The sequence below is a fragment of the Rhagoletis zephyria genome, unplaced genomic scaffold (genome assembly GCF_001687245.7).
Source record: "Rhagoletis zephyria isolate East Lansing unplaced genomic scaffold, Rhagoletis_zephyria_1.1 Rzeph_scaffold_00423, whole genome shotgun sequence".
NCBI lineage: Eukaryota > Metazoa > Arthropoda > Insecta > Diptera > Tephritidae > Rhagoletis > Rhagoletis zephyria.
In genome coordinates this window covers 167600-195590 of record NW_016157507.1, presented here as the reverse complement: position 1 = coordinate 195590, position 27991 = coordinate 167600, and the positions used below count along the sequence as shown (strand labels likewise).

The window sequence follows — 27991 nt, the reverse complement described above, 5'->3', positions numbered from 1 at the left end:
TGATCCCAATCGTTTTCTGCCGGCAATGCTGGTCAACAAAGTGGAAAAGTGGAAAATGAAAACATAATGGAAATATGGTAATGATATATTTATCAACAGTAAACAGAAGACCGGCGACGACGATGATGCTTCCGAGCGCACTCACATTGGCCTGCACGCCCACAGCAAACTACAACCCCACGGACACGGACACACTAAAAGCTATTTTAGGGGAAAAACATCCCCAGCAGCAATTGTCCTCTTACTCGTAAACTTCGCGTCATATTCATTTTTTTTTTTTTTTGGGGTTGCAATGTTTGCTTACATGTCGCCGTAAGCTTATACAAGTATGCCTGCATTGTTGTTGAAATTTTCTGACATGCAATACCGCATGTGCCGCAAACATTTTTAAGCATATTATCCATCCCCCAATTGAGGAGGCAGTGAAATCAAGTTGATTATGTTTAAAAATCTGCTGTGATTGCACAGACGTACTCACTCCACTCTAATTTTCGGGCATTTTCGAGAGTGTTGACAAACAAAACAGAAAACTTTCTACACACATTCAGTGCTAGTCGTAAATATGTATGTGTGTGTGCAGCCAAAATAAGGAAGCTCAAAAGTGGCTCTTCGACGTATACTCGCTACGTTTATCGTTTCTCGTAGCTGCCGGCTTTTCCGCCACATGTTTGGCTAGTTATGCAGTCGCAGACATTTTTGGCCACTGCCGCTACTACACTTTCTTCCCGCTGTCATTTGTGATGTTTTAATTTGTCCTATGAAAATATTTGCACTCGTCCGTATTGAAAAGTGTAATTGAATTAGAATGAGCTTTGCAGGCGTGCACACATATGTACATACGTACGTACGTATATAGTTATTGTATATCAATGTGTAATGACAAACAAATCGCATCCGCTTAGACGTGTTATAAAAAGAGTGAGTATAAGAAAAAACGCACAAGTCTTTCTGATAGTTTTATTCTTATTTTTTTTCGGTATGCATTAGGGCGGCTTTAAACTTCAAAAATTCCGGATTTGGCCCCAACACATTTACCGAATTTCCTTTTTTAATTACTTGTATATACTTATGTATATTTGAAACCCTCTTGAAAACTAGTCCATCATATTATAGTACATGCCAATTTCAAAATTTTCTACATTAACTACATACACTGCACTGTTTTCACTTGACGATTTTTAGTAATAACTCGACTCTAGCGCTACCCGGCCGCTTTTCTTTTGCAATAGTATTGACCTCTCCGTTACCAATACAAATCTCGAATATAAGCCAAATCGGATCATAAGAAAGATTTTTAGTAATAAGCGCCACCTGGCGGAGCAAAATGTGAATCTGAACTATCCAGAGATCCACTCAAGCGCACACAAATATTTCGTTAAAACTTCGTTGGTTTTGTGTGTGTGCGTGTGTGGTCATATTTATTGTACGTAACTTTGTTTCTATTTTTTATTTGGTTAAAAAGTATAATAAAGTTTGACGTTTTTTTTTGGCCGAAATTACGATTTTTTCAGGGTAAAATGGCGATCGTTCAGCAAAAGCTTTCGGCAACGCTGGCAACCACGGTTATGTGCTGGCAATAAAAAAGGGCGACACAAATACTTAACTACATACTTACTTTAAGAACTTTATTGAACACAAAGGTAAGTGAGGTAATGGATGAATTGGTGGTACTAACTCCTCGACAGGAATAGAAAACTGAACAATTTATTATTATCGAGGAGAATGGCAGGGATCTGCTTACTAGCAAAACTATTCAGAGAAAAGTGTGGAACGCATGATTTTCGAGTGTCCAGCTTTCAAGAGGCAAAGCTCGAATATTGCCACATGTATTTTTAAGAATTTACAAATTTTTTATTGATTAATGCATAACAAGTTAGATATACAAGTAGATCCTACTTTCTAATTTTCTCTTAAATCTTAACAAAACGTAAATAAAGCAAAAAGTCATAAAAATACACGCATAGATCTTTTTTTTTTTAGTCGGAAAAAATCCTTAAAATATTCGCATTCCTCTCTGCACATGCCTTCGCATTGAGGCTTTATTTTTGTTTTTTTACTACGAATATCAATTCACATAAAATATTTCCGGCTCATCATAAAGCAACACCATTAAATCCTCTGCACAATCCCAGCTATGCCACTACTGCCAGCAATTTTTTTTTTTTCTTTTTTTTTTGACTCTTGTTTGCCACATTCCTTTGCTTAGTGGAATTTATTTTTGCTACCTTTTCTTTCTTCTACTCCTTGTATTTGTGTAAGTGTGAGATATTCGATTGTTTGCAAATTTCCCTCGGGGATTTTGCAGCTCAAACGTTTGCTGATTACATTTAATTCCGTAATCGAGTGTTCACAGTCGTCGCATGGTGGCCTGGTAAACCTGCTTTGAAAGTGGAAATGTTGTTTTTGTTAGATACTACCACCAACGTTGTTTGTTATTGTTGTTATTGGCGACCCTCTCAGCTATGGAGTCGTTAAATATTTGTTCAGTTTGATGACTCTAGGCGGCGAGTCCAGTGAGCAGAGGTTAATTTTTTCTTAGGGGTTTTTATGCTTTTCCAGTATCCCCTAAGCCGTCTGTAGGGTATGTATGTACGTACATATGTAGTGTCTCGATATGATGAATGTTGTCCAGAGATTGCCATGATTCAACTCAGAAATTATGGCAACATATATACATACTTGTATACATACATAGTTTCCCATTAATAGTAAAAAAAAAACTATTAACAAGACTAGAAACAGAATGCAGGAATAAGCGGAAGCTGATTTTGATTTTATTACTTTCTTTTTGTGGTCGAGTAACGGTACACTGTGTGGTGTGGTGTAAATGATTGCATAGAAAAGTGTAATGTGTCGAAGAAACTTTATCTTTGTTTTTATTAAAGCAAAGATATAATTCCATTAAATTTTTCAGATCCCGAACTTTTTCGACACTAAGATCTTTAAGTTTAATTGTAAAATTTGCTAATTTCATTTTAAAGTTTTAGCCGCATTCCTAAAAAGACATTAAAAAATTAAAAAATAAAACAACGTTTGGTCATTAAAAATAAAAGTTTAAAAATATATTACAACTTTCAATGATGCATGGCACTCCGATTTTAAAAGCCAATTGCCTAACGTTGCTGAACTGAAAAAAAAGAATTACAAACAAAAGGCAAGTACTCAACCACTTTGTCGAAAAAAATAAATAAAAATAAAAGCGTGAGGTCTAACAACAAAAGAAGCCAATTACAATGACCATTGAAGCAATCGACAAGTGATATTGTCGCCAGCATGAGTATGTCCTCGTATTTGACCGAAGGACGCAAGAAGCCGTGGCTATGCTGGCTGGCGGCAGTCACAGACAAAGCCGCATTCCAAACTGCGTTGCACACAATCGATGCTTGAATGGGCGGCTACAACAATGGAGACAACAACAATAATGGCCATTGGCGAACAACTGGTCAACGGCCAGATGGCAATAGTTCTATAAATGCACGCATACATACATACATATGTATCTATACATCTAAGTAAACGGTCATGATATTCAATGAGGAAGTGACCGGCAATTGGGGCAGAAAGTATGTGGTTCAAAGCATTCACAAAGCTCAGTAATCGACATACATACATATGCATATATGTATGTATACATGGGCGTAGCCAGGTAGGGGCAGGGGGTGCTCGACCCCTCCCCCCCTAACTTTCAAATTTCCTTATATATATATAAAGTAGTACCCTGAAATGCCAGCTTAATAGGGTCGAGCCCCCCCTCCTAAATTTCATTCTGGCTACGCCGATGTATGTATATGTATGTGTATATGTAAACATACTGAGCGATATGCTTGTACAGCAGTTAAGTATAAAATGTATCTATTTATATACAATTGTGTAGCTATATACATTAGTATATGTGGGTTAACATTAGGGTGGTCCAAAAATTAATGTGAGAAAGTAAATTTTTATGCTCTCACCAACCAGGATTGTTCTATACCGAAAAATACGCCCCTATTTTTTTTTAATTTGACCCCAAAAAATATTTAGAGGTCGCTCAAAGCGCTCAAAGTTGCCATGTATTTTATATGGGGAAAAAACACTTTTCGTTGAAAATCAATATTTTTCGAACGGAAATTTCTGTTTCTCTTCAGGATTCCCAATAATAGTATCAAATTGTTTATTTAACCATTTTTTCATAGTAACCATATTTTATAGATCCGCCAAAACCCCCAGAAAATGCCAGAAAGGGCAATGTGAGATAAATAAAAAATCTTTAGTACTAAAAAATTGTTAAATAAACAATTTGATATTGTTATTGGAATTCTCCTGAAGAGTATTAGAGTTTACCGATCGAAAAATATTGATTTTCGAGAGTTCTATACTATTCCTACGAAAAGTTGTTTTTTCCCATATATGTAAAATACTTTGAAAACTTTGAGCGCTTTGAGCGCCTCTAAATATTTTTATACCCGAGCGCACTTGTGCACAAGGGTATATTAATTTTGTTCACATAACGGTTGTTTGTAACAGCCAAAACGAATCGAGATAGATATAGACAAATGTATACATAAATGATCAGNATATATGTATCTCAGTAACCGTTCTACCAATTTGTACCAAACTCGGTGTGGTTATTGTGCTTGCCACATATAAGCAAACCGTTGAAAATTATTGAAATCGGACTAAAATAACGGCCGCTTCTCATATAACGGTAAATTTCAGAACTGCTTGAAACTTCAAAATCGAAATTTAAGGACTCTAATTTACTCCAAATTGATACGCCCCGGCTTACCATGTAGCCGTAGCTTTCGTTAAGGCGAAAAACATATATTTAATACGTGCGCCGGGTATTTAATGTTCGGCTCTGCCCGAACTTAGACTTTCTTACTTGTTTGATTTAAAATAAAAAAAATGTGGGTATGTTTTTTCAATATAGAGCAGTCCTAGGGGGTTGGAGCATTAAAATTCCGACTTTCCTTATTTTGGACCACCCTAGTAACCATGCAAGTCCTCCTGTAATACATAATGGATTTCTATTTCATGCGTTCGTAGTTGCGTGGCTATTTTGTATGGAAGTGTCTACGCGGAAGTGATAAAAAAACGACAATGATCTCTATCGCAGGATTTCTTTTATGTTCAACTCAAGTGGCGCAATTCATTGAAGGCGAATTACGTAGTGGGTGTAGAGAGAAAGAGTCTGGCCTAGATGTGGCACGGTGTACGTTTAAATATTTTAGTGGTATTTGCATCTTAAAATACTATTACTTTTTGATAGTAATAAATAGTACTTAGGCTACATTATTGAACACATTATCGTAAAATTTTTAATACGAAACACTCCAATTAATTCGTTTATTTTGAAAATGGCATAAACAACCCATCCAAAATAACCCAGCCAAAGATAACACTAATTACATTTTAACGGTATCCCTTCATTAAAAAATTTTGAGAAATATATTCTTTACCTGAATCAAGATTACCCCCTATCCGCGTACCAGGATAAAAATAACCTTATACCCGGGTATCCGAATAAATTGCCATTTACACAGATCATAACTCCGAAGAAAAAAAACAAACAAACAATTCCTCGTATCGTACGTATTAGCATATTTCTTATTTAGAACGCATAAAAAATTATAAGCCAATCGAAGGTGTGACACCAAAGTAACGTCTTGGCAATAAAATTGTTAACATTGAAGACTTAGCCTTGTTTTCAATAAACTTAATTGATGTATTTGAAAAAAAAAGTTATATACGTACATTCTTATGTACATATATATGTACGTTGCCTTGAGCAAAATAGTTTCCAGAAAGAGGCGGTATACTTCCCTTTTTACTCGTAAAATAAATTTTTAAATTGAATTATGCATTGTGATAAATTGATTTTCACCAACAATTTACACCCTCCACCTGTCAACGTATGAAATTTATATGTGTAAATGAGTTCTCTTTATTTTTTCAACATCTACGTGTACTGCAGCTCACTTTACTCTAACTGGCGCCACCCTTTTGCACATTTCTAACTAATCGTCATTATCGCTATTGAAGGCATTTATTTGCGCAAATACGCTTCCTCTAAGCTTGTTTGTTACTGATTTGGCTGTCATCAGTCATCATTGCAGCTGTCAAATTTGGCATTTGACGGAACTGCAATGTACAAAGTGAAGTTGGTGTGAGCAAGTGACTTATTTGCTTTGTGTGCGTATATATTATAGGTTGGTAGGTAAATACATACGTGTGTGTGCATTAAGGTGAAGTGAAATAAGTTCTGAAAAAAACTTACAAAACTTTATTTAGTTTAATTTCTAATTTGAACCTACTGAACACCGATTTGGTATCCACTTATTTTTCCAAAAATAGTTTTCAAGATATAGATGAAAACTCTGCGCTCGGGGTGTTTCCCGAGTGTTATTGCTAACGAAAAACGTTCTTTGCGGTATTAAATGGATACCAAATTCGTGTTCAGCAGGTTCAAATTAGTCTAAAAAAAAATTTAAAAAAGTCAGTTCGAAAGCTGTGAATGGATTTTTGTACGTGTTTTTTCAAAACCTAATCCTATCGATGACACCTCTATATATAAAATGAGGCAAATAATATTTAGCATCCTTAGTTTTGGACAAGAAAGGCAGCTTTCTGCAGACATTTTTGAAAATAGTGATTTTCGAAAAAGCGTAATTCCACCTAACCTAACCTAACAACATTTCTAATCTAAATTATATATTAATATATCACAAGCTTCAGTAGTCATGGCAACAGTAGCTTTTCATAAAAATCACCAATATTTTTGCAAATTTCACAGCGATCCAGTAGTATTACAATTATCAAAATGAAAAAAAAACTATGGGAGTGCCCCGTTTTCTAGGATGACATTTTTTCCCCCATACAAACAATTGGACCACTCTAATGTAGTCAGATACATACATATGTTTGTAAGCGGTAATGGCACGCAAACTGTTTGTGACTGCCACATTTACATGAGGTACGCATAAGTCAACACCAATCGTGTTTTGTAACAATTTGAAATTTTGACAGCAGGGTATATGCATAAGAGGTAAATTAAATACATATCTATACATATACAAATGTATTGGTATGCAGTTAAAGTGCAAGCGCATATGAAACGCCACGCAACACTTCATTAAGTTTCCCCAGTTCTTTTGTCGCGCTCCCTCCTCTTCCTGTGAATTTTCGCAGTACTTTAAACTCTAATTGTACTGTTGCGTGATAAATACGTCGATTAAGTGCAAATAGATTAGGTCATGCTTATGGAATTTCAAAAGCAAAACACTTTCAAGCGCAGTGAAATGTAATAAGTGAGTGAGTTTGTGAGTGTCTGAGAACGGCTGAGCGGCTGAGTGGGGGATATGGTGTATGGCATGTAGAAAGTAAAGGAATAAGTGCCGTGCTGCAATGCGTGCGTCTTGGAAAAGGGTGTTTTTAGCAACGCTCATACTTAGCGATAATGATAGCAACAACGAAAAAATAGCTCTTACTTATCTTTAGCGCCGATAACAGTCAGCCACCCCAAGTTGCATGTTGCTTTTTGATGTTGTTTGCCAATCTTTGCATCTTACGTACCTCGCTCGCCTTCCTTCCTGCCTTCACCTCTTCAATTTCTCATTTAAAATTTTAAAATTTTCAACGCTTCGTTATTGATGCTTTCATTGCAAATTGTTTTGTTTTTATTTATTTTTTTTTTTTGGTTAAATAGCTCAAGGGCTGTCCCCGCTGTGAATGCTTTGCATAACTACCCTTCTGATCCATGCATATACCATCTTCTTCTTCTTCGTCTTTCGCTGTCATAATATTGTGTGCTTTCACCCTCGCCAACTCGACTACCCTTGTTATATGTAAGTTTAAGGTTTGTTAAATATTTTTTAACATTTTATCGCCAAAGGCTGTTTGTTTACCAAAATCATTTGTAACATTTGTGATTTTCAGGTCTAATTCGGGGCGAACTTTGATTAATTGGTGTTGTTATTAATCTGGATATGGGTACATGTGTACGTATGTATGTTTGCTTGAAGGGTTGCTAGAATATTTGGCCGTAGGCTATTCAGGATTATTACAAATCAATGGGTGTTAGCGGCTCAAGCAAATCCAATAAGAATTGCATAAATTATAAAATTTATTATTATCCAAATTCAAAAAAAAACTATAAAAAATATGGGACTTGCAAATCCTATAAACTTGCACTATCTTCCTATAAGAAAGAATTGCGCAAGTCCAAAAGAGCTAGTTGGCGAAATAACAGCGGGGAAATAAAAAGCTTCCCAGTGGCAGTTGCCTCCAAAAAGCTTGAAATAGGGAACCCAAGAATAACTAGAATCGATACTCTAAAGAAATCAAAGGGTCAATATACTCAGCATCCGGATGAGACTTGCAGACTTCTGCTAGACACTCACTTCCTGAGCTGTAAGGCAGGCTATTATCGACCAGAATTCGGGGTCCCAACAAGCCATATTCCCAGTAGATGGACTTAGGTTAAGGTCGCACTTTACCGAAGACAAGTAAACCTGAGCAGATGCTTTCATCCTACAGACCAATTAAGCTCAGTTCGTTTCTCAAAAAAGGCATGGGGAAAATCTTGAATCAAAACATCAGAGAAGTCAACCTAACGAAACGACCACTGAACAAGAACTTGTTTGACTATCAACTAAGCAAATCCACTCCGACTGTCATTCATAGCCTTACGTTGAAAATTGAGAAGGTTTTGGAGTCTAAAAACATAGCCTTCTGTGTCTTCATGGACAACACATCCTTTGGGGCAATAAGAGTTTCCCTGCTATGCAAAGTTGTGCTTTCCATGCTAAAAACAAGGAAGAACAGTATGGAACTGGGAGGCACGGGTAGATTTTTGTGGACTATGGTTATAGCCAAACTCCGCTTCCAACGGAATGACCATGACTTTGATACACAAGGCTATGCAGGGGATCTGCGTAGCATGGCTGCGCTACGAAATGAAACGGCATGTAGGCAGTAGGCCCTGCACATTACACAAAGGCGATGTTAACCAAGGATTATCCATTAATCCTACTAAAACTACTCTGGTTCCGTTTACCCGGAGAAAAAAGTTATCCATTACTCAATTTATTTTGAATGGCGATAGTATAGGTTTTTCAATTGAAACAAAATACCTGAGAGTGAGGCTGGATAAGGCACTCACCTGGAACGCACAAGGCGATGAGAGCCTTCTTCGCTGGCATGCGACTTTTTGGAAAACTTGGGGCTGTCTCCCAAAATGACGTACTGGCCATTTAAGAGGCGTTTTAATCCTATAGTCATCTTTGCTCAACTAACTACTAGTACAAAATTAAGCAAAACTGCAACGGATTTTGTCCTACTAGTGCTCTTGTGGGTACTAAATACTTCCGAATTAAAAGCCAGACTTATGACAGGATCCATCCAGATCTTAATGATATCTGAAAACCAGAAATTTCTAGAAATTTTAAGAAAATGTATGTATATTATTTTGCTTTTTTATTTAAAAAAACGCCGAAGCCAAAAATTGCACATAAAAAAGAGAATGATTTACATAAATATACTTCAAAATTTTTTTCGTGATTTTGACTAATCATGTAATTGTTCAAATCGTTATATATCGGGTTCTGCTTATCGTAGAGACTTCATCTTAACTTCGCTTTGAAGCTAAAAAGCTGGCTTAACAGTTATCTGTATATGTATATAAGATCGTCGCCTGGGTAAAAGATGGTGATGATTGCCCTAAAACTAACTTAATTATTAAAGTTGAACTTTTTGAAGTTAAATAAAGTGAAATAATTGAAGTGAAATAAAATCAACAAAAATTTGGAAATAAAGTAAATAATGCTATTTCCTCATGGATGGTGATTCAAAGAAAAAAATGTTGTTCTTGTATCGTAAGTGAGATAAGCATGTTTTTACAATAATAAACTGTCCACTAAGTGTTGTTTCCATAGATGAACTGGTATAATTTCACATGCAATTGGAAGTGTAAGAGTATTTAAATACGACAGATTTCCTCGTAGCTAAATGCCGCTAAAGGTGTTCTTACGCGATATGTATTTGCATCTGTAAATGTGATTTTTTCAATACATGTATACTTGCGTATATCTGTCAAATTCAAAGTCTTTATTTAACTATTTAAAAACGCACAAGGTTCTTTATAAACGAAATAAACTAAACTCAGATGATTCTATCTGTGTGTCAGATGAAAATAGAAACATTTCTCTTTCATATGTATGTGCATCTGCTTTGTACAGAAACAAATCTAATTTACCTTTACACGATATGTTGGCATTTCCATATGTAAAAAGTGGCATGTGCGCATGCAAATACATATCGTGTAAGAACACCTTAACTAGTATAGTTTTTCTATTTGACATCTACCTTTCTCCAGACCACAGTATACAGTAATCCAGATAGCCAAAACAAAAAATGTAAATATGCTTATTTGACATTTTGTTTGAATGTATTGGTTGATATTTTTTCACAGTTGTCGTTTTCGGTAACCCAAACGAAATCCAATTTAAATATTTTCTCATAGTGAACAACATTTTCAAGTCACATAAAATAAAATAACGAGAAAAACACACTTCCAAGCAAATCAAGCGTGAAGCGTAAGCGATTATAACCGGATGCAGTTCCTACATAAGTCAAACCGTGTTCCGAACACAATTTTGAGTGAGTAATGGTGGGCTGACTTTTTAAAATGGTCCCATCGATTAGGCGGTAAAGCAAGTATTACTTAGCTTAAGGTAGAACTCTCTAATTTTCAAATGCGCGAAATTTGTATGTATTTGTTCAGCCGCTTATTCACATTTGAAAGAGGATAATGCATGAATTAATGCAAGTAAAGATGGTTTATGCAGATGGGCAAGCGCGTTTGTTAACTGTATAAAATGTATGTACATATATATATACCAAAATATTCAGAATTACGAGATGAACTAGTTCAGCCCTCTCTGTTTGTAAACACGCTAACTCGAACAAAATTTAAATATTTTAACGAAAGTCGGTGTCGAAGTTGGGTATAAGTTAGGTTAGTGTTAAACTTTGGCGAAATCTGCCAATAACCACGCCCACTTCCCACGTAGTAATCAAAAATATTTTTGTTTTATTAGTATTGTTTTACGAATTTTGCTGTTCAAATTTACATGTCAAATATATCAACAAACATTTGTGGGTACTTTTGCATCAGTCGCTGCCTATGGGTTAATGACAAATAAATCCTATACATTCAAAATATTTCGTGTATTAATTTTCAAATAAGCATATTGTCAATGGCTGGTTTACTGTATACTGTGCTCCAGTCTAGATGCGAATAATTTTCTGGGCTGAGCTAGGTTAAAGATTTTACCTTTTTCTAAGAAAATTACTTTATTTTTATTAAATTCTGTGCGTCTGTACTGTCGTAGAATTCCATAAGTAACGTAAGTAAAAATTGGGTTAGGATTGGGTACCGATACGAGTATTTTGTTCCTGGTATCGAACGAAAAGTATCCCTAGATGTGCTACTCCATTGAGCATTTTAATGCGTTTATACTTTTTTTTTATCTAAAATTATTTCAATCTCGCCACTTGTGTTGCATAATTTTCGCATATACATACATAAATAACACAAAACGGCAAAATAAAAATAAGCAAAATTTCCCAGATGTACTTAATGAGATGCCAGGCGTGTCGCTTTGCGGTCACGCAGCAGGCAGCAGAGGCGAACGCTGAAATGCCGCCATGTGGGGGGTTAAAAGCGTTGGTATGTGCTCTCAAATGTTCGCAACTTTTAATAAATTCCAGTAACCCCACTACGCTATGCGCTCAACTACGCCTCTCTGAAGCAATTTACCCGTTGCCAACTGTCTGCCTAACAACGTTCACTTTGAAACTTACCACAAATGTGCACAAGCATACAAACTTATAATGCAAAGTTGCTTACTGTCTTTGCCGTTTTTTTTTTTTTATTCGTGCAGCGCGCTATAAGGTAAAAAAGTACAACAAAAACACACAAGTATCTAACATGGCAAGATGACACTTGGAAATAAACATTAACCGCAACTGTGATGCGCTTGAAATGCGCATTTATGCAACAGACAGTCAAAAATAAGAAGAACAAGCAACATTAAATGAACCAAATAGTATGTCTGAGTAAAAAAAAAGTGTTGCAGACTGGAAGTTGCAAGCAAGTATGTGCACTTTTTATGTATATGAACTTCGTAATCTGCGCAAGATCTTTTACGCTCGCACACTCATCCGCCACAGGGGGGATTGCATGAATACTTTTGCTTGCCACTTGTTCTTGCACTTGCATGCCATAACAGCGCTTCCATTGCTTGCTTCTGTTTAAATCTGTATGCATGTATGTTGATGCAATACTCTCTAAGGCGTTCCTGAAGTTGCTTGTTAAGCCGCATAAATACACATAAATATGTAGATGAAAGGCATTAAATGCTATGTTTATGCAGCACTTGAGACCAAAAGCGGCATTTTTTGTTTAACAAAAAAAAAAAATTTAAAAAATGCGAAAGCGTTGTCTAGTGGCGTTAAAAGCATATGTGATGGTTTTAAATTTGATACTTTTATAACTTTTTTTAAATGTGTTTAAAAGCGTTATGGAGCTAAGAAAACCCTAAATTGTTATACCGTAATTTAATATTTAATTTCATTATTTTTGATTGAGAGTCGAGAATTTATAAGAGCGTATGAGTATGAAATTGACATTGTCGGTCTTAACATCAGGGCCTCCAACTTTCAAATCTGAGTAAAAAAGTAAGAAAAAGTGGTTGGTCGAGTAGCTCTGAAGTTTTGAAAGATTTTTATATTCGGCTTCAGCACCTCTAAAAACGTCTGCCTGGTTATGAAGCCAAGAACAAATCTTAAAAATATGTAGCTTCTAAATTTTACTCGGTAGCTCGGGTAGGGATAAATTTATCGCGTACGACTCAGAAAAGTTGTCGAGAAAGTAAGAAAGTTTTGAGTACTTTCCTGAGAGCATTTCTACGCGAGATAAATTGCCCTTTTCGGCGTGGGCGACGCTTATAAAAGTTCATAGATGTAATGACGAATAGTTTTTGATTTCTATTGACATGAACCGTAGTCACGATGGCAATGAAGCTATTGAGCAAATGATTCACTGAATTGCTGATCGACGAACAAACTACTTAAGCCCTCGCAACCTGTACTTTGTACTATGGTCTGGCGACTACTATTTGCTGCCCAAATTGATTTGAAATTTGGTGTTTGGGGTCGTTGATTTCTAATCTGATGTAAGACTTTTGAAAATGGTGGATCTATCTATCTATCAATGTGGGGTTATCGGATTCGAAGAAAACAAATTCAAGCTTAAAATAGCGGACCACATTTTTGCCATAACGTAACGATCAAGTTTGAAAAAAAGTTGCAAAAATGCATTTTTCACCTATGTAAGTACTTACATATCATTCTTGATCTGTCCTTTGCGTATGTTTTATATTCTTCGGGGAGCACCCCTTTAATAATATTTTTCAGCAAAAATTTGACTGCTAATTTTTAAACATCTAAAAGCATGGAAAACATCACTATTTGTTGGCATCACATGCCCCTAATTTAGATCAAATTCATGCCGCATGTGTTCAACGAATGAAGTGAGGGCCCAAACCTTGTATGCTCAGTCTCGGGAGTAGTTTTTTATTCGAATCTAAGGGCAGTTGCCAAAAAATGTCACAAAACGTGGTTCTAACGAAACTGCTTTGTTCTAGTCCCAGTGATTCTTTTGGTTAGTTTTTAGACGTAGTTTTTCTGGTAGAATTGCGAACATTAATCGTCTGTGCGAAGCTACACAGTCGCTAACCCAACCGATATCCAAGCGTACTTGGGCACGATAATGTTTTTTACTTTTTTCAGCCCAATCGAAAGGAAGTATAAACTCACATCCCAAAACCACCGTTTAATTAAAATGAATAAGTATTTTCAAAGAAATCACCAATTCCATCTTGATCAAAAAGGGCTTAGTTGCTACTAGCCTGCGTCTACTTGAAGAGACTAGAAAATATTTCGATGCGGTAAACTCTTTGCCTTAATAAAATAGGAAATACAATAGGCAGCTCTATGAATTCTATTCCAAATAAGAAAACAAACAAAGACTAGGTCATATTCAATAAATTAAATTAAATGATAGTGCGATAAGAAGAAACTCGAGCTCGTCGTTTGCTTCACTGAGCCATGCGTCATAGAACTATGCACTTCAGTTGATTTCAAGTCTTGTCCGCGATCGCATTACTAAATAGTTTCCGTGCGTGTACGGTACACATCGACCGCAAGATGCTAAACATTGCCAAGGCATTACTTGCACTCTTGCTACTGCAAATTAGAGCGGATGCTGCATTAGCCAAAGCACCGTCGCCACAGTACAACAATGCAACACTTAAACTCTCGCGGGGCATACAAATGGCAGCATACATGAATGTGAAGGCAAATCCGTGCGATGATTTCTACAGCTGGGCCTGTGGACGTTGGTCACTTAATCATCCAGCGACGCAATCGAAACGAAAAACATCATTCATAGGACTGTTGGAAGATTTGTATGTCAGTAAATGTGCGCAAGCGCTACAGCAGCCCATTAAAAGTAACAGCGCAGCTGCGACTGATATATATTTGGATAATTTGTTGAAAACGGTATTCGATTCATGTCAGGGCATTCAGTCAATAAATATCGTGGGCTACGCACCTATTTGGGATGCTTTGGAGCTGCATGGCGGTTGGCCACTCATAACTGACGGCGAGTGGTTTGAAACAGAATTTGACTGGCTGAGAACGGTGGTGTTGGCGAAACGCAAATTCAATGCTGATGTTTTTATTGGCTTCAAAGTGGTGAAAGACTTGCAAAACTCGGAAACGAATCGCATACAATTAGGCGCACCGCAGCTAGCGTTGGAGAATCCCGACGAGCAACGCAGGTACATAGCGGGCAAGTTGGCGCGCTTCTTTCCCGAAATGTCAAACGCTTGGTCACAGGAAATCGCATCGCAGGTAATTCAAGTCGAAGAGCAATTGGCCAGGGCAGTGTCAAATGCCAGCAGCGAAGATACGCCTCTTGACCGATACGTTGCCGAACTAAAGGTGTCTTATGGCAACTTCGTGGATTTGAGTCGTTACCTCCAACTCATGTTTGATCATTCAATTAACGAGAAGGTCTACGAAACACCAAAAGGTTACTTCAAGAACCTAGTTGATATCATTAGACTAACACCAAAACTGACGCTGGCTAATTACACAATCTGGAAAGTTTTGGATCAATTTGATTTGGGTGGCAGCAAGCATTTCTGCGTGCGTAAACTTATGGAACTTCTGCCACAAGAGCTCGAATATTTTTTCTATCGCAATTACGAAGACTCGCAATTGTTCGTGGAGGTACAGACCCTATTTCGCAATCTAAAATACAACCTTTATGATGAAATTCAAACTTCGCCCAGCTTCAATTGGATATCGCCGCAAACACTGCACAGCTTAAGAGAAAAGCTGAGATCTATGCGCGTGGAAGTTTTGCAGCCGCAGGATATGGTTAGCCTCTTCCAAGGGGGAATTAAACCCGCCGACATGCAAGTCGATCAGTACTACAGCAACCTTATCAATCTATTGGAGTGGCAGAATGAGAAGCAACTATTGAAATTGCATCAGGCCGCCTCGCTACTTAGTGCGCCACAAAGTAGCACACACTATGAACAGAAATTGCTGCCCGCTTACAATGCGCGCACGAATACCATACAATTCCCAGTGATGTCCTTACAAAAGCGCTTCTTCTGGGACCCCGCCTATCCTATGGCCATCAAGCACGGCACATTCGGGTTCATTCTGGCGCAACAAATTGTACGTGGCCTAAGTGAAGATAATAGCGAAAATGACGAACATAAATTGTGGGATGTCGCCTCTGATTTGGCGCTCGCTAAGCGTACCAGCTGTTATGCGCAGCAGGCGCCTTATGCTGCAAAGGAGTTTCACGGCAGAAATGTGACTGATCGGGAGCGGCTGAAGAAGGCACTCATCGATAACGGTGGCCTTTCGATAGCTTACCGCTTATATGAGAAATGGGCACGCGGCCGACACGAGCGTGAGCTAGACGTGCTTCCACGACTATCGATGACACACAGGCAGCAGTTTTTCCTTGCCTATGCGCAGCTGTTCTGTGCGACGGACTTTGAAGATGTAACGCAGTACGAGAATCTACCGGAAGCGTTGCGCGTAAATGGTGCGGCAGCGAATTTGGAAGAGTTTGCAAAGGAATTTCAATGCAGTGACGAGAGTAAACTGAAGCCAAAAGACAAATGTGTTATTTTTTAGTTTGGAATACTTTTGTGTTGAATTTAGTTTTAATTTGCGATATGCATATTTATGTATTTTAGTTAAATTACACTAGAACGTGTACTAAAATACAATTCATTGAATCATTTTAGTGTACTAAGATACGAGTTTTTAAATTTCGATTTTTTTTTCTTTAGTTGCGATATTGATGCAATGGTGTTAAATGAGCATATTTCAATCAAAATTTTCTAAAACTTAGTCAAACAAAGCTAAAGTAAGTAAGTTTTGTAAAAACACATTTTCTGATCCACAGTAGCGAAACTTAGAAAATATTTATAAAGAGGTTTTTAAAAAGTAAGAAAAAAATCTGGTTATCCCAGAACTTTTAAATATCATAAATACGAGTAACCTTGAATCTGTTTGAATTAATTTTCTTTTAAATAAAAGCCTTACTTAATTCTCATAGTTTTATTCCATTTTCGGCTTTCATTTCTGGCTTAGAGTTATGAAAAACGCGAAAAATTTAAAGCAAATAGCCAGGCTAAACCGTTTTTTAAATAAAAAATTAAGAAACGGATTTTTTTTAGATTAACTCGAATACCCGGTTTGGAAAAATTTGATTAATCGAACAATCTAGGACGGATGTATGACTTATTGGTTTTGGAATTAAAACAACTTTGACTTTCTTTTAGATTTTTGGACTGTAAATTGAGGTGAAGCTGGAGTCTCATAGAATTTTTTTCGTACCCTATACGCGAATGACTCCAATAAAATTTTTAAGGATTGCACCAGGCTTATTTGGGCTCAAAACCTAAGCCTCTGATGCCAGTTAGGAAAGTGCATATTGATGAGAGTTACTAGCGATTATTGTGCTTCTCCACACACTATTATCCTCTTCTCAAACAAGGCATATTGGTGTGTTCTGCTGATATTATCTTACGCTCGAATACGCTTTTCAACAAAGTAACTTAATCGGTACTTAAATAGCAGAACGTTAACAGTAGACCCTAAAAGTCCATAATCCTCATGCCCAAAAAAATTTGTATTTTATTTAGCTGTTATTTGCTTACAAAATCAAACTCTAACCTACTTGGAAGAGTGGCATGTAAATTTCGACTCGATTTACCTTTAATTAAGCACTAATGTAGCAATTAGGAATTTTAAGTTTGTAAGGTAAATTCACCGCAATTAAAAATAATGCTATCAAATGTTTAACTGCAGTACATTTCAGTTATTCCATTTTGAATGTACACATTTACATAAAAATCATCAACATTTTAATATAAACAAACTTAAAACTTAATTAGAACATTTAAGTATGTCGCAAGAGTATATTAAAAGTTTCGAGATAACCACTTGACCCGCCCTACTCAGGGAGCGTGACGCTGCTGTTTAGCAAATATTTTAGTTTAGAAATGCGTCCAAGCAAAGAAAAAATACTTTCTGGGTTCATTCACAAACAGTACAAAAACAAAATACAACAACAGTCAAACACTTATCTACACGTTAAGCAGCTGGTATGCAAACAATCATACGCACCCTGAAATAAGCAACAGGCTACTGATAACATTTACATAGTAGGCAACAAGCGGCTGACGAGATATGAACACAATAAGTGGAAGACACAATAAATACCCCAGGCATCGATTAGGCCAATTAATGGGTGCATATACATACATACACAGATATCTACATATGCCCATTAGACGCAACAAGCTGAGCAGATCGATATAATGTGGCAAATGTTTGAAACTCAAACCGATTAGAACGCCGCCAAATAGCTGTCCGACAAAGCAAATATAGTCCCAAAATTTATGCGAAATTTAGGGCAAGAGTACGTATCTAGTACATAGATATGTATGTAGAAAATAATCAGAGCGATTGTGTGTGTGTGGGTGTGTGTATAACACTATAGTGTTATATTACATTATAATGTTGCATTTATACACTGACTCACCGACCGAACAACTAACCGACCAAAGTGATGATATGTTGGCAGATGTTGTACTCCTAACCCAAAGCTATCATTACCGCATTATGCATACAGAGGCATGCTTAAAGATGCCAGCTGACATGAACATGAACAAACAAACACACCCGCATATGTACCTACTTATACATAAATAAGTGCAGCCTTGCGACTCGAGGAAACTTCATTAGCAGCCGAGGTTGTTTGGGCAGGGCGTTGAGTGCTTAGCTCTGTGCTTACTCGCACTCTTGTTATTGCTATTTTTACTATCCAGCAAACCTTTTTGTTTGAGCTTTCCAAAGGAGAAAATAAAACTACTAACAGATGTCCTAACAGGACACTGCAGACTAAGAGGGCAACTCTAAAAGCTGGGAATGTGATCAGCTAATCTTTGTCGGTTTAGCGACTCGACCAGTGAGACACTGCTACATATATGTTCAGCGAGTGTGCGCCATCTGCAGGAAAGCTCGATGTGACTTGAGCACATTCGTATCCTATCCCCGAAGGCGCTACTGCTATTCCTGATGGATCTAGGTTTAGAAAAATAATTGCGAAGAGGTCACACGAGTGTACCCCTTATTTTAATATCTGTCAGTATATCCAACTTCGGAGACAATTTTTTCTTGCGTTTGCTGGGTACTAAAGCTCGCAACTCGACAACTTCGGTTGTATGTGTGTGTCTAGATGTTCATTGTTGTCATTGCCAACGTTGTCCTTGTCATCATCGTCGTCGTCGTCGTCGTCGTCGTCGAGTTGTTTTCATTATTGCATTAACTCTTCTCCGTAGGCGAAAGTGACCAAACGGGCGTAGAATAAAAAGCAGAAAAGCATAGTGAAAAACCTACAAAATTAGATCTGTTGCTCGTTGACCAGCTACTCAATTCACCGCCAACAACACCGTAATCAACCAAAGTAAGCAACAGCCTCATTGGCTCCTCAGCTCGCCTGCCGCCAATCGCTTGCTCTGCGCCGGAATAAAAATGCAATAATTAAGCCTGTATTGGTTGGCTACTGTAAATTGGCCTCGACAGCTGGTTGAGCTGGTTGGTTGGTTGTCTTCAATGAGGCTCGAATAACCTACTGAGTTGCTTGTTTAGAGTACACAGCAGCCCCCAAACGACATAATTGCATGCAAAAGTCATTACCATACGTCCACTGCTTTTTCTCCACTTATTTACTGAAAAGTTTCTAACCTAACACCGCTTTTGCTGCTGCCTTGTACTAATACGTTGGTCCAAGTTGAACTCACAGAGACGTGTAGTTTGGAAGGCAAGCGATTTTGTGCCAACATTTGTGCGTTTTGTGATGAACTCACGAAAAACAAGTAAGAATGATTGCAGCCACAATTTAGAGTACATAAAACTTCAGTTAAAATAGCTGAGGCAAATAGGGAGAAAAAACAAACAATTATGTAATACACATACATTTACATATATGTAGTCATAGGACCACAATATATTGCTGGAAAATATTTAGAAACCAAAAATTTATGAAAAATCTCAAATAAAGTATGAATATGAACGAACAATGCCATAAGTTTGCTCATTTATTACATCCCTAAACAATTTCAAAAGTTTGCGAAAAATATACATTTAGGTATTACAGATTGCATTAGATGGCATACAAATTTGTTTCGCCTGTATGGAGGCAGGTGGAAAGAGTCATGGTGACAGTTGATTTAAAAAATTGATTGGACTTAGAGAGGGAAAAGTAAAAGTCATATACACTTAGGTCTCTTTTTATGCGGTTTTTTAAACCATTTCCATGGAATAACAAGTGTTGAAATGAAGAAATAAATTTTTTTTTCTGAATAATGCCTCAATGGATTTTTTATGCCGTAATTTAGAATTTTTAACATGGAGTATATGAATTTATGCAGTGTTTTAAAATGCTGGAATGGATGCCCTGTTTTTGTATGAAATTAAAGAATTTTTTTAAGCGGATTTTTTTTATGCGGTTTTCTGAGGAAAGCATGTAAAATTTAGAATCAGCACGATACCTACAAATCAATTTAGTTGCCTTTGGCTGTAAACCCATTGAAGCAAGTGTTTCTTTTAAAAATATAATCAATTTTTTACGAGTCATAGAACACTCAGGTGAAGGTATTTATCATTAATTTAGTATTTTTTTTTGTCAAAAATTTACGTGGAAATGTCACCGGTTCGTCAGGTCTTCAAATTAGACACATGTTGCGGATAATTTGATGTACTTGCTGAGCATATCATTAGATATTTTCGCGCGACTTTGCAAATATATGTAATATATGATTTTCTTAATTTTTTTGTTTTTGAAAAATCGCACCAAACTTTGAGAGAAAATAGAATATTTATATCAATGTAGCTTTTGAAGTACAACCTTAGCTTTTCAGAGAGAATGGAAAGCAGAAAACAAAAATTAATCAAAATTCCACCGTTTTTAATGATGAGTCACATTTTCTACGAGCTGTAGTCGTTATAGTGATCCAATCTTCCCCGTATTTTATATTCAGGGTTTTCTAATAAAAGAAAGAGTACAAACTAAATTTCATTGAAATCGGATAAAATTTAAGTTTCCGCCCACAAGCGTGGAGGGCGTAACAATCTTTACCAAATTTCATAACTCCCTATTTCTAAGTAAAATTAGAGCCCATTCAGCAAAATCGGTGTAGGTTAACTATTATTTCCCCCTGCCTTCATATAGACAAAACACTCTGCGCTGGTTTGAAAACGCCCTATCCCAGAAAACTTTTCAAGAACTACCTACTTCAGAAGTTGGTTGAAGAACGCCTTATGTTGGAATTTAATTCAAAAACGCCCTATCTCAGAATTTATTTCAAAACCGGGCGTTTCTGAACCGAATTCTGAAATAGGGTGTTCATGGCGTTTTCGAACTGACTGCCAAGATAGATCGATCTTGCATATAAAAAAGCCTACGACTTATCGTTCGGTTCTGCTTTGGCTTCGGCTTCGGCAAAAGAAATTGAACTATCTCTAGCTCAACATGCTGCAGCCTTAATCCGGATTAACGGCGCAGTTTATCCGCCTTTTTACTTTCTTCTAAAGCTATATATCTCCCTTTTACTTCTGCTCCTCAAATCTACCTTAGCTAATCACTATAACAAATTTCTAAAATATCTCCGTTAGAACAATCAACCTTCACCTTTTTTCCTTGAATTCAAAGAAAGTCCTTATCCCCATTGCATACTCATACATATGTACATACAAACATATATAAATACCTACAAACAAATGCCTCCGCTCCACGTAAAGCCAATGATTCCGTTTTATCGCAATCGATTTCTATGGCGACAAATCTACAATCTACGCCCGTAATTTTCTAAACACATTAAAGAAGATTTGTTGATTTGCTATTTGTTGTTTCCGCTGTGTGACTTAAGAAGCAAAAACAACAGCAGACATGGCAAAGGCAATACTTATGTAACAAAGTGCAAGTTATCGTAGAAATCAGCGGTGGAACTGCAGGCAGACGCCATTTCAGCGCCACACAAATTAAATCAATTTAATCCTAATTTTATCGCCAGCAAAGCGACAATCAGTGGTACACATTTATAAATCGAGTTTGAGTTTGAATTTGAGTTTTACGTTTAAATGCCACACCGCAGAGCCAAGCAATCCAGGCGATGGAATGCAGTAGGTGATGGTGCTCTAAGACTCCTTTACAATTACATATGTGCGTGGCTGTGTGCGTTTGCGTGCAACAAAGACGGCGAGGTACAACCAACCGCGCTGCGCCAATGTCGCATTAAGATAACTGCCACAATTGGCTGACTGCATAGAATAAGGCAAGAAATGTGTATTTGCTGCCTGCCGATGGCGAAGTGCTGGCTTGCCATTGCAAAGGAGCAGTTGCGAAATGGATGTACTATGGAGTGGCAAAAGTTCAGGTGGAGGCAGGTGAATAAAGGCGACAAATAAACTTAGCTATGTGTATGTGTTGTTATGAGTATGAACAGTTTGTTACAGTTTGTAAATTCAATTTCTTTCCTTTTTTTCAATTTATGTGCTGTGCGATCTGTTTGCATATGGATGTAGAGTGAATATGTATGTATGTATGTATATATGGCACTTAGGCATCCGCTTCGCCTATTCGCCTGTCGTGCATAAAAGCAGTTTTATCGCCAAAGAGAAGGACGTTTCGCTTTCAATACTTTTTACAATCGAAGCATTGAAAAGCGCCAATGGTAAAGTGATACCTTTTTCCATATCTCAACAACACACAACACACACACTTATTTATGTACATATATATGCACGTAAACAATAGGTAAGTTTCATATTGCAATCGTGCTGTCTGTTTTCTTACCTTTTGCTTTGAATGAAATGTGCTTTTTGTAACAATTTGTTTGAGCCAAGTTTATACCTTCAAAGTTATGAAATTTAAGCGTTTAATCTGCAATAAATTTATGTATCTATAAGCTTCGCTAGAACTCAGTACTGAGTCAATGGAAATTAGAAAGATATGTATATGCAGCCCATTCTTCAACAGGATCAGATGCTTGGGCTCTTCCTTAGCGAAGGTGGTTAATTAGCTCTTGGCGTAATGGCGTATGAGTGACGCGCGTATCTTTTTCGGACAAAAAACTGTATAATTCTGCGAAAAAATTCCATTGCGCAGTATGCCCATAAAAAAAAAATGAAAAAAAAATTACACTACAGTAGTTTATGAAACAGTTTTTTCATCATATAAGAACTGTTTACACCCCGAAACAAAATGATACGGTTTTAAAAAGGACATGCAAATCCAAAAAACTAGCTTTGTACAAAATCTAGAAATGATTTTTCAAAGTTCCCCACAAGGCGAATTTACATAAGGTGGTGTTACTAGCTCAGCTGATTTTGTGTATGTGTTTCGCCGCACGGCTTCTGATATCAAATTGAAAAATTTTGTTTGAATTTCTACACATACTCTTACAGATTTTGACAGTTTATGCCGCCAAAGCAAAAACAAAATAAATGTAATTTTTTGTTTTTGTACTCCTGCTATCACCTTATATTAATTCGCCTTGGTTCCCCATTGTCAATTCTAATTTCAGGTGTCTACTACAATCTACCGCTCATTTTTGATTTTTTTTTTTTTTTTTTGCTGGCGGCATCACGCATTTTCTTCCATACAATGTTCGAAAATTTTTTTTTGTATGGAAAAAAATAGTGTTTTTTCTAAGCGTGGAAAACAGAAACCAAAAATCAACAATAACAACCAATGGAAGATAACAACAAATGTAATATATTTGCTGTTTTGTGTAAACGTGCAACCCAAATATTTGAATTGGTTTTGGTTAACTAATATGGCGCAGCCAACTTAACAAAATAAAAGTACATAAAACTTAAAATAAAATTGGTCAAAAAAGTTCAAACTTCATTTTTAATAATCAAAATTTTTAAATAAGTAGTTATTTTGTTGTAGGTTTATCTTCAACTAAATTTTCCCTCAAAAGTCTTAAAAGGTATTTCGACATTTTTAATAACACTGCGTCCTTTGAAAACTCGCTTTTTTTATATTTTTTTTTTATAAAAGGAATTTTCACAAATAATAGCTATACAAAATTCCGACATAAATGCAAAAAGAAACACGAAAAATGAAATACCCCTACGCTTGTCAGACTTAATGGTAGCCTTAGTAACAGCTTTTCGCTAATCTAAATACAGTTAATCTATAGATTAGTTTAAAACAATGCGCTAACTCAGTTAAAGCCTCCCTTTTACAACGCTTTTATCAACTTGCAATGTTGTGCGTCCAGAACCTTTCAATATTGTGGATCCAGAAACTTTCAATGTTGTGTGTCCGACACCAAAGCAAAGCTTTGAAAAGTTCCTATAAAAAAGCATAGTGCATAGGGCGAGGTAGATGACATCTAGATGTCGCCCTATGTACTACGTTTGCTACAGCGGAAATAGACGACACGCCATTTCTTTAAATAAAATTAATTGGTGCTCGTTTGTATGTACATACATATGTAAATGCATGTGTGTGCACCTTTCTATTAATATCGTTGAATTATTTTAATATCTATTGCAAAATTTTATTCAGACAGGACTAAAAAGTAGAAAATAAATAATATAAAAAAAACTTTTTAATATACAACGCTTTTATAAATGGACTAAAAAGTAGAAAATAATACTTCTCAGTCCCATAGAATTTGTTTTGATAACTTTTGATTTTGAAATTTTAGCAAAAGTCATTATAAACAATCTATGAAATTGAAAATGCAAAGCGTGGGGCGCATGTAATACACTTGAATTGATATGAAAAGTAATATATGTATGTATGTATGTGGGTATATGAATAACGACCGCTTAAAATCGATTTCAAAGTTCTACTTTCGCTGTAGAAATTTTAGGTCTACGTTATGTAGTTTGACTATTGTCAATTAAATCGAATGCTTTGTATTGCATGCGCTCCACGTTTTTCATTTTCAATTTCATAGATTGTTTATAATGACTTTTGCTAAAATTTCAAAATCAAAAGTTATCAAAACAAATTCTATGGGACTGAGAAATATGATTTTCTACTTTTTAGTCCATTTATAAAAGAGTTGTATATTAAAAAGTTTTTTTATATTATTTATTCTCAACTATGTTTATGCGCCGCGGCGCGCCGTTGAGTTAATTTTATTGTCATCTGTTGAGGGTATGAAATGTTGCGCTACAGTCAAGTCAAACTAAGTCGTACACACACTCATGCAAAATGTTGCAAGCAAGCAACGAAGTGTACGAGAGTAAATTGATATGCTAAGTACAGTCCCGCACAACTTCCGCACTCCTCCATTACACTTGTATTGCTGCGAGAAATTCAATGGGACGTTGCCACTTCAACTGCTAAATATTGTCATTTTTCTTTTCAACTGCCGCGCAATATTTCTTACCTGCGCCACCATTGTTATTGGCAACTGCAGCTACTTGAGTTAGCCGACGCCATAATAATGGCCTTAAGTACGAGTATCCTTCGTAGTTGGAGGCGAGTTTGCAAAAGTCGTAAATTCAAATTGATTTCTATACTTCGAACGCTGATATTTAACACTTCAACAATAGCTTGATTGTCATGCATTGTAAATATGTGCGCGCCAAATATATATATATATATATACATATACAAACACACACACTTAAGAGCGCTTAAATTGAATGCATGTAGCAAATGCATTTTTATTTATTTCGTTTCCTGCCGTTTTAGAAATCAACAGCAAATTTGCATTTAGCACTTCGTTACTGGTGTTTTACGGTTAATCAGAAGTAAAGTAAAATAAGTTGTTTAAGGAAGGTGAAAATATGTATGTGCTTAGTTTAAGCCACAAAGGCCCCAACCAGCTAGAATGCCTGGTTGAATTGACGCAAATGGGCCTATTACTTAGAAGAGTGGCGATGCAGGTAGTGAATACTTGTAAGTACGCATGTGAAATACATACCTAGAACTGGACTTGCCTTGCATCACATTACTGAGTCATCGAAAACAGTGATTTCTTAAGCACTAGCTAAAATCATTTCAGGTGATTTATAAAGCTTATTAAAATTATTTTTATACCCGAGCGCACTTGTGCACAAGTGTCGCCCCTGATCTAGTTTAGCCTAGGCAAAACTAGCATGGCTTGCCAGCCGAAAACACCGACTGACACGAAACTCCAAACCACAGTCCATCTTGGAACCGTCAGTGCAGAAGACATAGTCCATGACAAACCCTGATAACCTCAAATCAACTTCATACTTTTTTACTTCATTGCTTGCGGTGTTCGGTTTATTTCGTCTATAGTAAAGGTCTGAAAATGTTTACACGCAGGTTCGTGAAGTACAAAAGTATTTAATAAAGAGCACGCCAGTGCTTTCTCTTCTATGTCAACTGCCACCATTTCGTAATGCCAAGCGAAGCCAACTCCATCTCCACCTGGTATTTCCATATTGTTTTCATTAGGCGGGGTTTAACGTGGGATGACACAAACCTAGCGCTCGCTACCAAACGGTTGTTTGGTCGCTACCCAAAGGGGATATAAATATCTGAACGTCGTGAACTACGATTTGAGTCGTTTGCAAAATAATCACAGGTGAATAAGAGTCAAAAGCTTTCCCCACTTACGTGGACTTTTGCGCAGGGAACTTCCTCCAAAAATCTCGTTGCCGAGTAATTTCGCCAGCGTAAACCATTTCGTTAAACTTTGCTTTTGTTGTCAGTCCAAGAGAGCTCCTTTGGGTTGGTTAAAAATACAGTTTCTGGGTTTACAAAAACTGATATTTGCATCTTCGAGAGCCTGAAAAAGGTCCATTGACCTCGACCAGTCCATATTCGGCTCATTGCTGTTTCCCGAATTGTCACTGTAGGCTCAACACCATATATGTATTTATGTATGTAAGTCTGACTAGGAAATGCCGAGATGAGACTGAAAGTGAGCTCAGGCAGCTTTGATACTAGCTTTAATCATTCTTATAATATTTTATACTCTTATATAAACACTTCAGTAATATCCGTTAATCTGATAATTCAACTCTAGCGACGACAGACATATGTAAAATTTATTTTTGAAATGTTATATGTATGTACAAATGGAATTTAAGCACTCTAAGCTTCGATCCTTGATTGAGTAAACGTTCACGGCATTCCAATTAGGCGTTTCATGTGCAAAAACAAAAAAAAATCAAAGGCATAAAAACGATTGTAGATTTTTTTTTTTCAAATCGTAGCGTAACATTTAATAGCTTAACTCCTAGAAGTGTTAAACAACGCCACCTTCCCTCTGCCAAGCTGTGGAAAATTTCGTGCGCGATTGAACACAACAATCACCCGCATACGAATACATATGTATGTATATACAAAGTCAGTTGCACTTTATCGTAACAAATGAAGAAAGAAAAATAAAGAGGCAAATATGAAGTGAACCTGCGAATCAAAAACTCAACCACCCACCCACACACACACACACACACACACAAATGCAAACGTGATTTTACAAAAGTTCACAATCATCGCCGCATGTTCAGAAGTCAAGTGATGAAGCGTAGATTGAAGGCAAATATTGAAGTAGCGTATTACAAACAGTAGACATTCTGCACTACAGTGATGGAAAAATAGACGCAATTGTAGTTTTTTCAGCGCTATGTTAATTTGAAAGTACTAAATATTTTGGGTAAAAGCACTTCATTTTAGGTACCTTTGAAAAGTAGCCAAATAAATCTATGAGAATTTCTTTCTTACACATATCTTGGTGCAGTTTATTATGTACCGCAATAAAGCGGGAACCGGCGATAGAGCCTTGTGCTCAAATCCGATTTTCGGCGAAATATAGGAAGGAATATTTTGTTCTAAAACATCTGATTTAAGGACTTAGGGGAAATTGTTAACCTTTTACAAAACATGGTTTAGTTCAGAAATTATCAAAGAGATTACATCGAACGTAATTTTCTATAGCCAAATTTGTTCAATGTGAGTCCAAATGGATTGAAAGCGAAGGATGCTCCTTCTACTATCAGTACGCATATCGACAGTTTATATTCAATACCCTCTATCTAAAATATTCTTAAACGCTCCCTTCTAATATTTCAACTCTTCTGTGTATTATTTTTTTTTTTTTTTTGAAAACCAATAGTACATTTTAGTTGAAGCGTTTATATGTATGTATAAGGATAACATTAATAGTATCGACGATAGCTGAGTCTAAGGTAGATTTTAATAAAAGAAGCTCATTTTCGTAACAATTGGAAATAAAAGGTTGTGTAATTAAGCAACTCGATATTTCTTCTTAGTTAAATTTGTCTAATTTAAACTAAAACTTTTGCCTATTAAACACATTCGGTCTTATAGGAAATCTTAATT

General features: G+C 36.5%; 1 protein-coding gene and 1 long non-coding RNA gene across 2 annotated transcripts; both read left to right on the top strand.

Moving 5' to 3' along the window:
- Positions 1-4878: 4878 nt before the first annotated feature.
- On the top strand, positions 4879-12138 carry LOC108359623 (uncharacterized). Its single transcript, XR_001846963.1, has 4 exons — positions 4879-4971; positions 6099-6100; positions 6890-6901; positions 12128-12138. It is a non-coding gene; the product is annotated as an uncharacterized LOC108359623 (long non-coding RNA).
- A 2063-nt stretch (positions 12139-14201) lies between these two features.
- On the top strand, positions 14202-16266 carry LOC108359622 (endothelin-converting enzyme-like 1). The gene has a single exon (XM_017611556.1). It carries the CDS (start codon positions 14251-14253, stop codon positions 16264-16266), a length of 2016 nt encoding a protein of 671 aa, XP_017467045.1. The 5' UTR covers positions 14202-14250.
- Positions 16267-27991: the final 11725 nt, after the last annotated feature.

Bases quoted from the DNA above. Each gene is read 5' to 3' on its own strand.
- LOC108359622 (XM_017611556.1), top strand. From the start codon at position 14,251: ATGCTAAACATTGCCAAGGCATTACTTGCACTCTTGCTACTGCAAATT.